This window comes from Lactuca virosa, chromosome 2, assembly GCF_052849685.1.
Source record: "Lactuca virosa cultivar CGN04683 chromosome 2, Lactuca_virosa_CGN04683_v6, whole genome shotgun sequence".
Classification (NCBI taxonomy): Eukaryota; Viridiplantae; Streptophyta; class Magnoliopsida; order Asterales; family Asteraceae; genus Lactuca; species Lactuca virosa.
This window is the reverse complement of record NC_136427.1, coordinates 195,521,573-195,534,773: the sequence shown is the minus strand read 5'-3', so window position 1 is coordinate 195,534,773 and position 13,201 is coordinate 195,521,573. Positions and strand designations below refer to the sequence as shown.

Genomic DNA, 13,201 nt, shown 5'->3' with positions numbered 1-13,201 from the left:
TGACTTGGAATCACTGATAAATCTTAATTATAGGTTCATAATAACGACTTATGACTATAATTAAAAGTTACACTTAAATAAAATAAACGTAGTTTAACTTACAAAGTAATCTAACAAAATCAGGAATTAACATATAAAGGTTAGAAATGTTTATTTTAAAAAGACAAAACTTCAAAAATGGTCCCTGTTGTTTTCGAAAATATCAAGTTTAATCCCTAAGTTCAAAAAACCTCACAGATGGTCCCTGTGGTTTCAAAAATTTTAACATTTGGTCCTTCCGGCTCACTCCGTTACCATTTAGCCGTTAAGTAAGGGGTATTTTTGTCATTTCACTACCCAAGGACCATTTATGAGGTTTTGTATTACTTTTTTTAAAATAAATAAATAAAATTTAATAAAATTTTAATATGCAAGGGCCTCTTGACGACCATCTTCTTTGTCTTTAAGTTGATTCATTTTTACTCTTGGTGTTTTAAATTTAAGAAGATTCATTTTCCATTCTGTTCAAACCAATTCTCATCACAGATGCATGCATTTTAGCCGTTTCAATACGTATATGAAAACTACATGTGAACAACTGACATTAATTTGGATCCCCAAAACTAGTTGGGCCATGAATGGTCCCCCAAAACTAGTTGGGCCATTAATTTGGATCCTACCAACTACGGATGATTGGTCACCATTCAAACCCGCCCCCTTTGATAAGGTAGAGGAATCAGAAGATGAGGAAGAAGATTATGATGGGATTTCAGAAACATCCATAGATGAAGAAGAAAACAAACCGGAAGATGGTGAATTCCGACCTGATTCAACTCAGGCGTTCATGGCAAAGGACCCAACGATGGAAGCTCAGACCAATTCCGGCAAAACGAAACCGGCGCCGGTAGGCGACTCTCACGCTGATGAACCGTCGGGCGCTACTATCGATCCTACAGTTAATGTCGTCGGTTCTCCCAAAGCATTGGAGTCGGTTGAAATCCCCGATTTCACAGCCCCTGCATCACAGTCAACTATATCTCCCATCGTTTCCCTTATGGACCCTAATTCATCTTTTGGGCCTGAGAAAAATCTTTTCCTTGGGTCAATTGAAAACTTGGTCCCTCTCAGATGTTTTGGGCCATTCCCAACAAATAATGGCACTCCTACATTCTCGTTTACGTCTCAGCAGGCTAATAAAGATGAATTCACATTTGATTGTGATCCAATTGGTGGTAGCCCTAAATCTAAAAAACGTAAGTGGGATAATGTGCGCCTATGCACAAATCAAACCCCTTCGTTCCATTTTAATTTGGGTCGGTCACATACAAACGCTGAACCCACTTTTGGGCCTCAGTTAAATCTAGACAATCTCACATCAGCTAGCATTGACTTGAACTTGAACACAAATTCAACCAACTCGAAACCTATGGACGTGCCTGAAACTAGTACATCGGGCTCCCACTCAAATGAAATCGAGCAAACAGTAGAGATTGGGGCCTCAATCGGATTTAAAATTGATGTGAGCAATAGTATTCTTGCTGAGACGCTTGGAGTTACTGGTGAGCAACAATGTATCCAATGAATTGTTTGTCCCTGAATGTAAGAGGCATTGGGGTGGATGTAAAAGTAAACTGGGTGATAAAGCTAAGAAATTTTCACAAATCTAATTTCATTGGGCTTCAAGAAACACAATTGACTCATCATGAAAACTTAGACATAGCCGCTTGTTGGGGAGATCAAGATTATGATTATGAAGGTGTTGACTTAGACGGGAGATCTGGAGGGTTAGTCTCAATATGGAACATTAACTGTTTTCAGAAAAAAGAAGTAATAAAATCTAATCAGTTTATCATTATCGTTGGAACTTGGATTGGTATCAATGGTGATACGATTCTTGCTAATATTTATGGGCCACATGACATTGGTGATCAAAAAATCTTATGGAGGAAGTTGATCTCTATTAAAAGATCAAAACCAGGCAATTGGGTTTTATTTGGTGACTTCAATGCAGTTAGGAGGAGCGATGAAAGATTCAACTATATATTTTGCCCGGCGAGCACATCCGCCTTCAACAAATTCATTCTAGACGCGCAGCTTAGAGACTTTAGCATGGGTGGTGAGAAATTCACATTTATGTCTAGAGTAGGTGCTAAACTTAGTAGACTGGACAGGTTCCTCGCGTGTGCAAACTTTCTTAATGCCTTTCCATCAATTGTGGCCACTGCACATACCCGTGAATTGTCAGACCACAGCCCGATAACCCTGATATCCCATGACACTGACTTTGGACCACCTCAATTTAAACTATTCAACTCATGGATACTGAAGACTGGATTTGATAACACAGTTCATATGGCGTGGGAAAGCTTTGTTGGGTATGGTAGTCCAAACTCATATTAGGCTGCCAAACTCAGGTATCTGAAGGGGGAGATAAAAAAATGGAAGAAGCAGTCAGATAAGGCAGAAAATCAAGAAATACTACGAATCAAAGATGATGTTGCACAACTCGAAAGGTTTGTGGAATCTAGACAGCTAACTGAGACTGAGCTCGCGACACGCAGTCAAGGACTTCAAAGAATCCTTGAATTAGAAAAATTAGCGATTCTAGACCTGAAACAGAAATCTCGAGTCAAATGGGCTATGGAGGGAGACGAAAACACTAAGTTCTTTCATGGCTACATAAATGGAAAAAGCAGAAGGAACAAGATCAATGGGTTGATGGTAAATGGAAGATGGGCTACTTCTGTGGCCGAAGTCAAGGGTGTATCTCTACGATTCTTCAAAAATAAATTCACTGAGACTCACGTTTCAAGGCCCAAGTTCACTAGTTCGTTCCTGAAATCAATCTCCATGATGGATGCTATTAAGTTAGAAGCACCATTTAGTCTTGATGAAGTGAAAGCTGCAGTATGGGCATATGGTGGTGAGAAAGCACCTGGACCTGATGGATTCACGTTAAAATTCATCAAAACATACTGGGATACTCTGAAGTGTGATGTGATGAACTTTGTTTTTCACTTCGACAAATTTGGAACCATTGCCAGGGGGTGCAATTCATCATTCATATCACTTGTACCCAAGGTAAAAGACCCTTCCTCTCTATCCGACTTCCATCCTATTAGCCTCATTGGTTGTATGTACAAACTTATTTCGAAGATCTTAGCTACACGACTCAAAACAGTCATAGGCATGGTCATTGGCGATGTCCAGTCTGCATATGTTGAAGATAGGAACATTCTTGATGGTCCGTTGGTGGTCAATGAGCTATACTCATGGGCTATGAGAGTGAAAAAGAAAATTATGCTTTTCAAGGTGGACTTTGAAAAAGCATTTGACTCAATAAACTGGGGTTATCTTGATTCTATTCTCGAGCAAATGGGTTTTGGGAATAAATGGAGGATTTGGATTCGTGGATGTTTACAATCTTCTCGCCCCTCGGTTATCATCAATGGTTCTCCGACTGATGAGTTCGAGATCTCAAAAGGTGTTCGTCAAGGTGATCCTCTTTCCCTGTTCCTATTCATCATAGCAATGGAAGGACTCAATGCGGCTTTGATGGAGGCTAGAGACAAAGGGATCTTTAACGGCGTTCAATTACCCAATAATGGGCCCATCCTCACCCATATTTTTTACGCTGATGATGCATTGTTTGTGGGTGAATGGTCTAGATCCAATCTCAAAAACTTGGCTCGGATCTTAAGGTGTTTTCATGCTGCTTCCGGATTAATGGTAAATTTTCACAAATCAAGAGTATTTGGAATTGGTGCATCTGCGAATGAAACCTTGAATTGGGCTAGCATCCTCGGTTGTACAGTGGGTTCCTTTCCCTTTACGTATCTCGGGGTACCTGCGGGAGCAAATATGAATCTTACAAAAAATTTGAAACCGATCATAGATAAATTTTCAGCCAAATTGTCCTCCTGGAAGTCTAAGACTTTGTCATTTGGTGGGAGATTGACACTGATCACTTCGGTGTTAGGAAATTTACCCACTTATTTCTTTTCCTTATTCATGGCACCCATCGCTGTCATAGAGACACTGGAACGAATACAAAGAAAGTTTTTGTGGGGGGAAACAGAAGACAAAAAGAAGATCCACTAGGTTTCATGGGATAAAGTCATTGCTCCAAAATCAGAGGGTGGATTGGGTGTGGGGTCAATCAGAGCATTAAACATCGGCTTAATGGTTAAGTGGTGGTGGCGTCTGAAAGTTGATGGAGACGCACTATGGGGCAAGGTCATAAAAAGCATCCATAATCTAAATGATAAACCTCATAATTACATGGCTAATAGAAAGATCAGTGGGGTATGGAACAACATTGTGGCGACAAAAAAGGACCTACACAAAAATGGGGTTGAAATCGATGACATATTCAAACTAAAGGTTAAATCTGGTGTCAATACCTTATTCTGGATAGACAAATGGATTGATTCGACGGCGTTAAAAGTCAAATATCCTTCTCTCTATGCTCTTAATACTAGGAAAAAATGTACAGTGGCTGACAGATTTTTTGAGGGCTTTTTTGCAGGTAATTGGCGGTCATGTCCTCACGAAGCGGGTCTAACTTCAGAGCTCAATAACCTCCAGAACGATCTATCTTCAGTACAACTGGTCAATGGAGCTGACACTTGGGAGTCCTCCTTGGATAAAGATGGAGCTTTCAAAGTATGTGATCTAAGGTGGAAAGTTGATGGTCAATCTGGAATAACTCAAAATATTCCCATAATCAAATGGAGTAAGGAAGTCCTAATCAAGGTTAACTGCTTCTTGTGGCGAGCAATTCAACAGAGGATTGCTTCAATGACGGGTCTGAGAGCTAGAGGCATTGAGACTCAAACTACTATGTGTGGGGCATGCATAAACGGAGAAGAAGATGCTGATCATATTTTGGTAAGGTATCCGTTTGCAAAAGATGTGAGGGATAAAATCTTCAATTGGTGCGGCATACAAAATCAATCATTCAATAGCATTGGCGAACTACTCAGATTTGCTGCAAATTGGGGGAGGAGTCCTAAAATGAAAGCTCGATTCCATACCATTTGCTATGGTCTAATTTGGAATCTATGGAAATATCGTAACGATCGGATGTTCAATCAGGTGTTCATTAGTCCTTCGTATGGTGTTGAGCAAATCAAATCAATTCTATATATGTGGGTTAAATGTAGGGGTAAAGGTGGTATCTGTTCATGGGCAGAATGGTCATCTTCACCTTTTTGTATTTGATAACTTTTATACTCTGTTTTTGTTGTTTGTCTTCTTCCCCTTGATAGTTACTTACTAGGACGGGGGGTTTTTTATTTTTATTAATAATATTTGCCGTTTCCAAAAAAAAATCAATTTTGCTTTTATTTTGATTACAAATAAACAAATTTTATTGATGAATCTATTTGTGTACCTCATGTGTTTGGTTATTGGTTTGTAGTCATATGTAACAATAATTTCCAAAACATATTGAATTTTTAGTCTTGTGTAATTGGCTAAAGCTTTGAATTACACTAATGATAGTGTGAGTCTTTGTGGTGAAAAACATCGATTGATGTAGGCATTTGATTATTGGTTTGTGGTGAGGTGTGAGAGTATGGTTGTAAACGAACTAAACGTTCAGTGAACTGTTCGTAAACCATTCAGCGGGAAGTTCATTTATATTCGTTTATTTAATAAATTAACAAATATGAACACAAATTCTCGTCCTTTTAACTAAACGAACGAACATGAACAATGGTCTCGTTCGTTGAATTATGATCGTGAACGTTCGTTTATGTTGTTCGTTTACTTTCATTTATGTTCATTCATATAAGTTCATTTTATATTCATATATGTTTAATTGTGTTTGATTACATTATTATATTTGTAGCACCCGCAGATTTTGGCTAGACAATTAAGATGTATCAAGCATTAAAAATGATTTTTTTATAGAAGGTTATTTATAATTTTGACAAAAGTCGTAGTATATGTGACAAGGATTCAGTACATATAAATAACGTCCAAATCCGACTCCGTATGGAAAAGATATAATTTGTCGAAGTTTCTGTGCAACCAGGTATAATAGTGCGCGACACAGAAATTGAATTTAAGATCGGTTAAATTTTAGCCTAAACAATCTGCACGAAAATTGAAGATCTATTCAATAGGAGTCTGGTGATATAAAGAACATCAATAACGGAGTCCATATGTAGGAGTTATAATTTTAGCAGCGATTTCTAACAGTCTTAGCCTATCAAAAATATAAATTTTTGATAGAGTGAGAAATAGCTATTGGGACCAAAAGGAAAGTTGTAGATCTCGTCGAGAGCTTTCTGACAATATAAAGAACATTGAAAACGGAGCTCATATGAAGAAAATACGCCATTTCGAATATCTAGAAATCTGTGCGTGCGAATTGTATCGCGCGCTGATGACGTGGCACCGCGAGAGGGCGCCATGTGGCATGGTCGGGAGCCACCTTCCTCCGAGAGACACGTCAACGTGGCTCCACTAAAGCTTGACACGTGGCACCATAGGATGGTGACATGTGACACCTTCTAGAAAGAGACTATATGGACTAACCAGGCGACGACACATTGCAGGCAAGAGATGGAACCAATAAGATTGATGTGTGCGACGCACACATGCCTTGCGCGGCACGCATCCCTGCTGAGCGTATGTATACCCTTCGTTCCTTGTTGATTTCCTCACAAATCCTCAACCATTCTCTCTCAAAACCTTTGGAACTTTCAATCTAGTTTTTCCCAACTTTTAGGAATATTCTAGTAGAGTCTCGGGAAGTCTAAAAATCCATCAATAAAAGCTTTCTAGTCGAGATTCTGCCTGCGTAATCTCCCGGTTTTCGCTTAAAAGCTCTGTAAATTAAGATATATTCTATCTTTTTCAGTGTAACTTATATTTATAGTCATAAGTCATTATTATGAACCAATAAATAAGATTTATTAGTAACTCTATGTCATTATACTGATTGATCTACTTACGGGAGAGATGTCTAGAATGGTAAAGTTGGCTTAGTTGTTGGATTTTATAAAAGCTATATGTCGAAATGATCTTGCCTCCCAATTGTCCTGCCTAGATGATCCTTACTTGATAGATCTTGATATTGACAGTGAGATTAGTAAGGATCTAAAATGTTATTAGTCTCTAGGATCATTAGACTAAAACTTTGTATTACTTATACTTGGGTCACGTCAAGGTATATCTAAGGTCTTAGGCGAAACTCTGCCCAGATCACCAGTCACCCACCTAAGTCAAGTGAGTGCATAGTCTCTTTCATGAACATGATTTAATACAAGTATTAATTTAAAGTATTAAATATATGCTGAGAATCGTATATGAATTATATGCTTATTGCCTGGATTATATGTTAATATATATATATATATATATATATATATATATATATATATATATATATATATATACTATGCTATGTGCGAACCAGATATGGCTCTATTTTATCTTAGGATTAAATAGATAATATCATATAATAGTATTAAAAGTAGCATTGCTGAGAAGATAAAAGAATAATAATACCTAATGCTCTGTAGGGAATATAAATACACTAGATATAGGTTAGTGTCACCCAAAAATAGAGTTGGTTACATGCACTGTAATCTAGTCAAGAAAATAAACTTAGACTTGTGGAAGGTACCTCGTTCAATTAAGTTTGATATAAGGTAGTCTTATTAGGAGAATGTGGGTAGCCTAGGAACAGAGAGTAAAGTTCTGTTCCGTGACAATTTCAGGTGTCGATGTATGGTAGCTCCGTACGGGAGTACGATATAGTATTTGCCTTGGGATGACCAGATATGATGGGTCCAGATCAGAAAACTATAATGGTGTGTCTGCATATTCTTGGATAACCAGAAATGGTAGGTCCTGATCAGACAACTATAATGGTATGTTTGTATATTCTTTATGACTTACACATACCAAGGAAGCACATAGTTATGTAGTCAATCTTTTAACGGTTCATCAGGCGAGATAATTTTCCCTTGATAATCATGACCTAGGATCTGTGAGGATCGGCAGAAATAGATATGTAGGAATGTAAGCCTATATTGATATAGAATGTTAAACGGTTGGTTTTGCAGGTTTGATAATTAAGGAATATTATCATATCAATATTGTGGGATTGAAATCTCTATGTATCTCATCAGGTTTCCCAACCTGACCCACTTAGTTTATATGCATCACATGTATCAAGACTTAACCTACTAGAACTTGATTGGTTAAGAGACAGCTTGCAATAGTATTCGGGACCATCAGGTCTTTATGTTGTAACTTATGTATTTGTATTGGTTATGACATCCTTAGAGTTTTAACATTTTGGAAACAAACATTTGTAATCAAGATGATCTTTTGTACTGAGATTTTTCCGCAAAATTAAATAAATGATTTTAAAAGCATATAGAAAAGTTTTAATTGGTCCTGAAAATTAGAGGATGACACAATATTATATATTCGTTTATGTTCATATATGTTCAATTATGTTTGTTTATCTTTGTTCGTTTATTTTTCGTTTAACATGTTCACGAATATAAACGAACGAACATGAACAATGTAATTTGTTAAACGAACGAACATGAACAAGAAAACACGTTCGTTTATCTATTCGTGTTCGTTTATTTGTTCGGTTAACTTAAATGAACGAACATGAGCAAACCCCCGTTCGTGTTCGTTCGGTTCATTTATAGTCATATGTGAGAGTAGTGCTTAATAGATATTCACGTTAGACTACTAATTAATTCAAGCTTAAATTGATTTTCTTTCCTATAGTAAGTTTTATATCTGTTTCATTTATGTTATTATTTCATACATTATTTTTTACGCTATTTTTTCTAAATACTTTATTTTTTATTTTGTGAACCTTAAATCGACTTGGACTTGCTAAATGTAGAAAACGAAGTTATAAAATAGAGTAACTTTAATATGACTAAGGTGAATTTATAATTACACTTAATTTTGTTTCTAGACACTATTATAAAAGTTATACGGACTATAGCATAGTCACATCACCTTTTTTGGGTTAGTTATGCAATTTTATCAGGTAGTGATTTTTAAACCTTATCCTTATTGTTTAAAAAGTCATTACTGATTCATAATTCGTTAATTCATTTATTTTATTGTAAAAGATAGCAACTTTGTTTTGGAATCTCGTGTAAGTTTTAAAAATTTAACGACGATCCTTTAGCTACCAGCTGAAATTGGAATTTATCCATGTTCCATTCCACCAAACTCCACTTGAAAAGAAAATTGTTCTGCGTCTAGTCTCATATATCAAACGGTACCTTAATGTTGGTTATGAAATAAACCAAACCCACACACAAATATGGAAACTAAGCAAATCGAAATTGTCAACCAAATATTTATCAAACGGAGAAGACGTGGAGATGTTTATTCAATCGAGAATGTAGAACAAGTGATTGCAAAACACCAAACCAAAAGCAACATGTTGCTATGATGTCTTTGGTATATAAATATAACCACTTAACTAACTAAGTATTTAGAAGAGAGTTGAAGTAGGTTAATACATAAGGAAACAATTGAAGTTTGTCAAAAATAAAGATTCTTTTAAAAAAAAAGGTACCCAACTATAGAAATATCAACGGATGCCACTTTATTTTAAGATTGGTGTCATTTAAAAAGTTACTCAATCAGTTAACTCTTTGACCACCAAAAATTTCATTTTTATGTTTTAATCGCAAGATAAAATTTAGCCAAGGATATTTTTGTTATTTTCCCACAATTTGTACAAATGATACCGATTTAATTTTTGGGCGACCTTTTTAGATCTTTGACAAACTTTGATGACCTAATCGTATGATAATCATATATCTATGGAATGTCCAAAAAAAGCATGTAAAATGAAACAAACAAAGTAGGCACAATAGATAAATACTTCACTTTGCTGACATATTTTTTAAAATTACCTTATCTAAAAAGAATGACCAATGTTGTAGTTATATTTTCATTCCTATCCACTACATTTATCTTCATTCTACTTCAACTAAGTTAGCTTGATATAAACAATGAAATTGGTTGAAATTGTTAGAATATTATTGTATAGTTTGTTTCTTTATTTACCTATCGGGAAATCTGTATAAAATTTATCGGAAAATCTCAGAAAAGTCTCAATATTTTGGTTTAGTTTATGAAAAAAGTCCCAAATTTTATTTTATTAACAAAAAAAATTCGATTACCAGATAAAAAAAATTCAAATCAGTCTTTTTTTACCGGTAAACTATTTTTTATCTGGTTACCTCCAGAAAATCCTATTATTTTGATTAGTTTATGAAAAAGTCTCATATATATATATATATATATATATATATATATATATATATATATATATATATATATATATATAGGTTTAGGTTCTATGGAAAACAAAAAACCCTAAAAATCATAAAAATGCATAAAAAAAATACTTAGAGATCACAAAACTTTTTTTTGAATTTTTTTTATAAAAAATCGCAGCTTTTTATTAAAATTCGCTGAAAAAAAAATAAAAAATCAATTTTTTTTTTTATAAAAAAAAAAAGTTTTTTTTTCAAATTTTTTTTCAGCGAATTTCTTTAAAAACCTGCGATTTTTTCTTAAAAAATATCAAAAAAAAAGTTTTGTGATCTCTAGGTATTTTTTTTATGCATTTTTATGATTTTTGGGGTTTTTTTAGGGTTTTTTTGTTTTCCAAATATATATATATATATATATATATATATATATATATATATATATATATATATATATATATTACTTCGGCTCTTTTACTCTTTCACTAAAAATCTCAAAATTTCTTGGTTGACATTATGAATAGGAATAAACGTCATTAAACTCCTTAAAACTAAGGATCAAAATCATTTATAACCAATTATTTACCACAAATCAATGATGTTAGCATCATTTTGAACTCATCATCGTCCACATAATCTATTTCCCATACAAATTTATGTTACAAGTATTATAAGATATTCAAATTATATGTTGCAAAGCTTATTACAATCTAACTAAAAGTAAATTAAAAGAAAATAAACTATTATGTTCATATAAGAAAGCATTGACTGATGATAAATTAATCAATACAATATTATGTTAGGTGAGTCTGTACAGATTTTAGAAAAGGATATGAGTTTTATCCTTAAATCTTAAGCATGTATGAACAGTTCTTCCATGGATCAATTACTTCACATGTCAATAAATTTAAATTTTACAGCTACAAGACAGCAAGACCGTAAGAAATGCAGGGTTCGTTCTTCTATTGATTCATTTCTATGATCATTTTTGGTTTGGTACATGAATGCATAAAATGAAGATGTTCTTAAGATTTAAGGATAAAATCATATTCTTCTCTAGAATTCGTATAACCTCATATAACCTATTACTGTATTGATTGGTTTGTCATTAGTCAATGGTTTACTATATGAACATAACAGTTGGTTATCCTTTTAACCTACTTTTAGATAGATTTTAATAAGGTGTTCAACACAAAATTTGAATATCTTATAATACTTGTAACATAAATTTGATTTGTGTGGGAAATAGATTATATGAACGATGATAAGTTCAAAATGATGCTAACATCATTGTTATGTGGTAAATAATTGGTTATAAATGACTTTGATCCTTAGTTTTATAGAGTTTAATGACATTTATTCCTATTCAAAATTTTAACGAAGAAATTTCTAGATTTTTAGTTAAAAGGGTAAAGGAGTGCAAGTAAAAAAAATTGGGACTTTTTTATAAATTTGGTCAAATAATGAGATTTTTTTTGGAAATAATCAGGTAAAAAATAGTTTACTAGTATAGAATGATTGATTTGAATTTTTTATCCGGTAATCTAAAACTTTTTTGTTAACAAAATTAAATTTGGAACTTTTTCATAAACTAGACTAAAATATTAAGATTTTTCTGGAGATTTTTCTTACCTATTATATTGTGTATTGTGAGGGGTTCACTATCTATACATTAATATCGAATGTAATACAAATCCTAACGAGTATGTCACATATGTTTACCAACTGGTAGTAGAAGATCAATGATGTGACCTTTGTAGAATATATGGACACAAACATAGACACGTCCTTTAAAATGTATGGACCACATAAAGACAGAAAGAAAAAAATGTCAAAGAGTATTGTACAAAGCTATGGCTCAAGCATCTTCGATCTGAATTAAGATAGTTGTAGTTGCTGGAAGAAATAAATGTTCCTGACTTAACACAAGTCACTTTACACTATAACAACCAACCATCTCTCATATTACAAGTAACCAATTTTTCATGAACATACTAAACACGTTGTCATTCATCTTCATTTTACAAGAGAAAGTTATATAAGTCTCATTCTATTATCAAGTAAGAAGTAGAAATCTTACCACTAACTAACTTCTAACCACTGTAACTATAAATAACTAACTGGAATATTTAATACATTCATCTCAGTTTTTTACCTACAAGATCTAAACTAGGTAATGTTCTCACCTAAATCTTATTGCTTCTCAATTTGATCAGCAGTTACCTTTATATATAGATAGATCAGTAGCATATATAGAGTAGTTTTTCAATTCAATGAAATATTGTAAATTCTCTCTCTATTTCCTTTTCAATATCTTTCTTGTTCAAAGAAGGTAAAATTTCAAAGTTCAACGAGTAAACCAAAGTGGCATTTCTGAAAATAAAAGCATAATCAACATTAGAATATTCTTAACTCTTTCAAACGGTTATTTAAACACAATACTAGATGACAAGCGTTTTTAACGTATAAGGCTGATCTGGAAGAAACGAATGAACGGCCATAAATATCTGTGAGAAAGTAAATGGCAGTCGATCATGTTATCATGGACGACCGGTTCCTATCAAGGACGACTGTGGTAGTTGGTTATATGACCTCATATTTTGTACAGTCGGCCCCTACCACCCCACCATTCACCCTTGGCCAAATAATGTTTTCCATTTGTTTATTAATTGTGATGTTTCGTTTTAAATCAAGTTTATCATATATGTGCGTGATAAGAAATGCTAATATCACATGTTCTAGAACTATAGACTTTATTTTATGATAAAAATATCAAGTTGTCATGTCAACTTGATAGTCTCTAAGAGATTATAGTATTGTTCTTTGATTATGCAACCGTTGTTCTAGAAAATGCTAAACATAAGAGACAATCAAAACGATTTTATAGTGTTGAATACAAAATTAAAGAGACGTCTTTATTTTTCGTTTAGGCATGGTCG

At 33.9% G+C, this 13,201-nt stretch overlaps 2 protein-coding genes across 2 annotated transcripts; both read left to right on the top strand.

Annotated features, from left to right (window-relative positions):
* Positions 1–1,557: 1,557 nt before the first annotated feature.
* LOC145158103 (uncharacterized) lies at positions 1,558–2,379 on the top strand. Its single transcript, XM_079077046.1, has one exon. The coding sequence runs from the start codon at positions 1,558–1,560 to the stop codon at positions 2,377–2,379; it is 822 nt and encodes a 273-aa protein (XP_078933172.1).
* Positions 2,380–4,161: 1,782 nt separating this feature from the next.
* Positions 4,162–5,202, top strand: LOC145158102 (uncharacterized). The gene has a single exon (XM_079077045.1). It carries the CDS (start codon positions 4,162–4,164, stop codon positions 5,200–5,202), a length of 1,041 nt encoding a protein of 346 aa, XP_078933171.1.
* Positions 5,203–13,201: the final 7,999 nt, after the last annotated feature.

Bases quoted from the DNA above. Each gene is read 5' to 3' on its own strand.
- LOC145158103 (XM_079077046.1), top strand. From the start codon at position 1,558: ATGAATTGTTTGTCCCTGAATGTAAGAGGCATTGGGGTGGATGTAAAA.
- LOC145158102 (XM_079077045.1), top strand. From the start codon at position 4,162: ATGGTTAAGTGGTGGTGGCGTCTGAAAGTTGATGGAGACGCACTATGG.